The sequence below is a fragment of the Ceratina calcarata genome, unplaced genomic scaffold, assembly GCF_001652005.2.
Source record: "Ceratina calcarata isolate Rehan_Ccalc_2016 unplaced genomic scaffold, ASM165200v1 scaffold530, whole genome shotgun sequence".
Lineage (NCBI taxonomy): Eukaryota > Metazoa > Arthropoda > Insecta > Hymenoptera > Apidae > Ceratina > Ceratina calcarata.
Window position 1 is genome coordinate 31,561 of NW_017176453.1, and position 3,072 is coordinate 34,632.

At 43.1% G+C, this 3,072-nt stretch overlaps 1 protein-coding gene across 1 annotated transcript; it reads right to left on the minus strand.

Annotated features, from left to right (window-relative positions):
• Positions 1-1,220: 1,220 nt before the first annotated feature.
• On the minus strand, positions 1,221-2,974 carry LOC108628636 (uncharacterized). Its single transcript, XM_018030707.1, has 6 exons — positions 2,575-2,974; positions 2,265-2,502; positions 2,037-2,181; positions 1,662-1,943; positions 1,478-1,602; positions 1,221-1,365 (listed from the first exon to the last, which is right to left on the minus strand). The coding sequence occupies exons 1-6, from the start codon at positions 2,972-2,974 to the stop codon at positions 1,221-1,223; spliced, it is 1,335 nt and encodes a 444-aa protein (XP_017886196.1).
• Positions 2,975-3,072: the final 98 nt, after the last annotated feature.

Below are 3,072 nucleotides of genomic sequence, written 5' to 3' on the forward strand. Positions count from 1 at the left end.
ATTTCATCATTTGTAACTGGGAACCAACCGTCATCCAGTTTCCTTCTTCTCCCACTACTCATTATTTGTTCCGCGTAACGATTTGTTTCCATGACCACAATGTCCCACAAATTTTCGTCGAATATAATAAAAAATAAATGTAACAGTCCGACATTCGTGCCTAATTGGTCTAAAAAATAGTCTTTTACACCACAAGCCTCCGAGTAGTCCCAAATTGTTGGCGTGTTATCACTTTCCTGCCGATTCTACTCAAAACTCACTTCAGGTCTGGGATTTTCCTCTTCATCACTGTCGCGTATAATTAATCTTCTTGCACATTTCACTACTGGCACAATTACACTGCTGTCACTAATATTTTCGTCACTATCTGGAATTCTTCTATGATCTATCGATTGACAGCTTGAAACATTGGAAGCCTTTCCCCGTTTCTTACTTCCACGCAAAGTACTTGCTTTTTTAGAAGTGTTGATTCTTTTCTTGTACATGCTGGATCGGCTTGGTAGAATTAAAAATGTATATGCAGAGATCACTTTGTGTAGCGACCTGTTCGAAACGTGCGCACCTCGTATAAAGAATGGTACAAACTGAAGATCCGGAACAGAAAACTGAAGATCGACTGAGCGGTCTTGGTCTCGCCGCGTGCGCATGTTTATTTAACTTGGAAATGTTGTCTGTACCAAGAAGCAGCATTACGTTCTAGGTAGCACGTGCTCTACACGGGCAAGCACAATCCCATTCGAGATGTTCATACTTGGTCCAAACCTAAGACCACGAGTTAGACTTGTGATATTCATGTTCGGCCTGAAATGTCGAGTACGAGTCAAGCTTGTGATATTCATGTTTGGTCTGGAACTGAACAGCGAGCCCGACTCGTGACATACATGTTTGGCATAAAATTTTCATCACGAGTCAGACTCGTCAAAATAGTGCAAGGGGTTAATCTTCCCTGCCTTTCGTTCCGTCCTTACCATTTTCCTTTTTGATTTTTCCAACTTGTCTTTTGTCCTGTACTCGAAGTTTTTGCTAATGCAGAATTTAGTCTGTTTGAGGAGGGTTGTCGAACGTACCTTTCGTCCCCCTGTGTTTCCATTTCCGCGTTTTATTTCCGTTAATATACTGTTCCTCAGTTTTTACCTTTCTGAATCTTTTTATTTGTTTTATCGAGGGAATATTTCCTGGCCCTTGGTTTTTGTCAAGTGTTTTTTATATTTTTGTCGAGTTCAGTTTTCATTTTCAACCCCTGCTATCTTGTCCCAAGGGTTGATCGCTTTAAAGAACGATATCAGTTTTTTATACAGTATTTCTCTTATTCTGTGGCCTTCAAGGGTGTCCGTGCCAAATATCTGTCTTCTCTTTCCCGTATATCTGTCGCAGTCGACTAATAGATGTTTAATTGTCTTCTTAAGCCGTGAAAGTGTAAATACTCTGAGCTCTGCCTTAAAAGTCGCGTAAGAGATCGAGACCCAGGGTTCCATACCTGTCTTTCTTTGCTCGACAACCGATTTTGCTAGTCGGTCTGCTTCTTCGTTTCCTTCCATTCCTCTGTGATCCGGACACCAGCAGATCACCACGTTCCTGTTGTTTCTTGCCAATGTTGTTAGTCTGTCGAAGCATTCTAGTGTTATTGCCGACTTAAAGCTCGTTTTGTTCAACGCCTTTACCGTCGACTCGCTATCTGTAAAAATAACTATAGATTCGTTATTGACACCGTTCGTTAACATCTCCTCTACGCATCTGGTTACTGCTATTACTTCTGCTTTGTATACTGTGGCAAATTTTCCCAGAAATTCTGTTTTACCATTCCTCAGTTTTCCATTTACCCAAGCACATCCGGTGTTTCCGCTCTCGTTTTTACTGCCGTCCGTGAACCAGGTCTTCCATCCTTTGAACCTGTCTAGCCTCCCGTTTTTCCATTCGTCCCTTTCGGGTATAGCGGTTTTGAACTTTTTCCCGAATCAGAAGGTGAGCGATATTTTATCCGTTGGAGCCTCTATTGTCATATTTAAGTCTTTCTCCGTTTCAGGTACAAATCTTGCCAGAATCGTAGAGTGACCTTTGTTCGAGGGTGACCATTTCTCCCAGTCCTTGAGGAGTTTCGCTGTTCTTATTGCTGCCTCTTCGATTCTTTGCGTTAGCGTAGGTATTGCTAGCATCGCTTCCATCGCTCTTATCGGTGAGTACCTGAACCAAGTATTCTTTTCAGGCCGATATGTTGCAAACTTTCTAATCTTGTTCTAGCCTTTTCATTTTGTATACCTTCCCACCATATCAGCGCGCCGAACGTGAGTCTTGGTATAATTATGGCCTTGAAAATCCAATGACTGGCCGCGGGGGTGAGGCCCCATGTACTCCCTACCATTCTGCTGACCGTTGCCAGGTTGTTACGGGCTCTTTTCAACGTCTTGTCTACTTGTAATCTCCAGGACAGGGTACTGGTAAAGGTAACATCTAGGTATTTAACCGAGCCGGATAGTTTCAATTGAACCCCGTTAAATTTGATTCCTGTAACATTAAATTTTTTCAACTTGCGCGAGACCACCAGTAACTCGCTTTTCGACGGGTTTATTGACAAACTTGTTTCCGCACACCAGTCTTCCACTATCTTCAGCGCCGAGTTGATCCATCTCTTCGCAACTTTTTCATTCTCGTGTGAGGTTACTACTGCAATATCGTCCGCGTATCTCCAGACTTCAAACCCTTTCGCTTTCAGTCTTTCAGGCGGTGAATTTACTGCTAGGCACCATAACGTAGGTGAGAGTATACCTCCTTGCGGGCAGCCTCTGTTCGCCAGTCCTTCGGCTGTAATCTCCCCGTGTTCGGTCGTTATTATTCTATCTGAAAGCATTCTATTTATCCATTTGACTACAGTCGCGTCAATGTTGTGGTCCAACAGGCCTTTAACTCTTTCGCTACGGCCGTACGGTCCGCCGAACCGCCACTCCTGAACGGGACCCCCCGCCGAAAGTGTGCACATTGCGCGTGGATAGTGTATCTTGGAAGAAAAGGGACTTTCCTTTAAAACAATATACTCATAATATCTACATAAGATATAAACTTATGTAATGGGTAAAA

Bases quoted from the DNA above. Each gene is read 5' to 3' on its own strand.
- LOC108628636 (XM_018030707.1), bottom strand. From the start codon at position 2,974: ATGTGCACACTTTCGGCGGGGGGTCCCGTTCAGGAGTGGCGGTTCGGC. The intron at 2,503-2,574 runs GTTTGTCAATAA...TTAATGTTACAG, and splicing joins AGACTGGTGTGCGGAAACAA to GAATCAAATTTAACGGGGTT. The intron at 1,603-1,661 runs GTAAAGGCGTTG...ATGCTTCGACAG, and splicing joins TTACAGATAGCGAGTCGACG to ACTAACAACATTGGCAAGAA.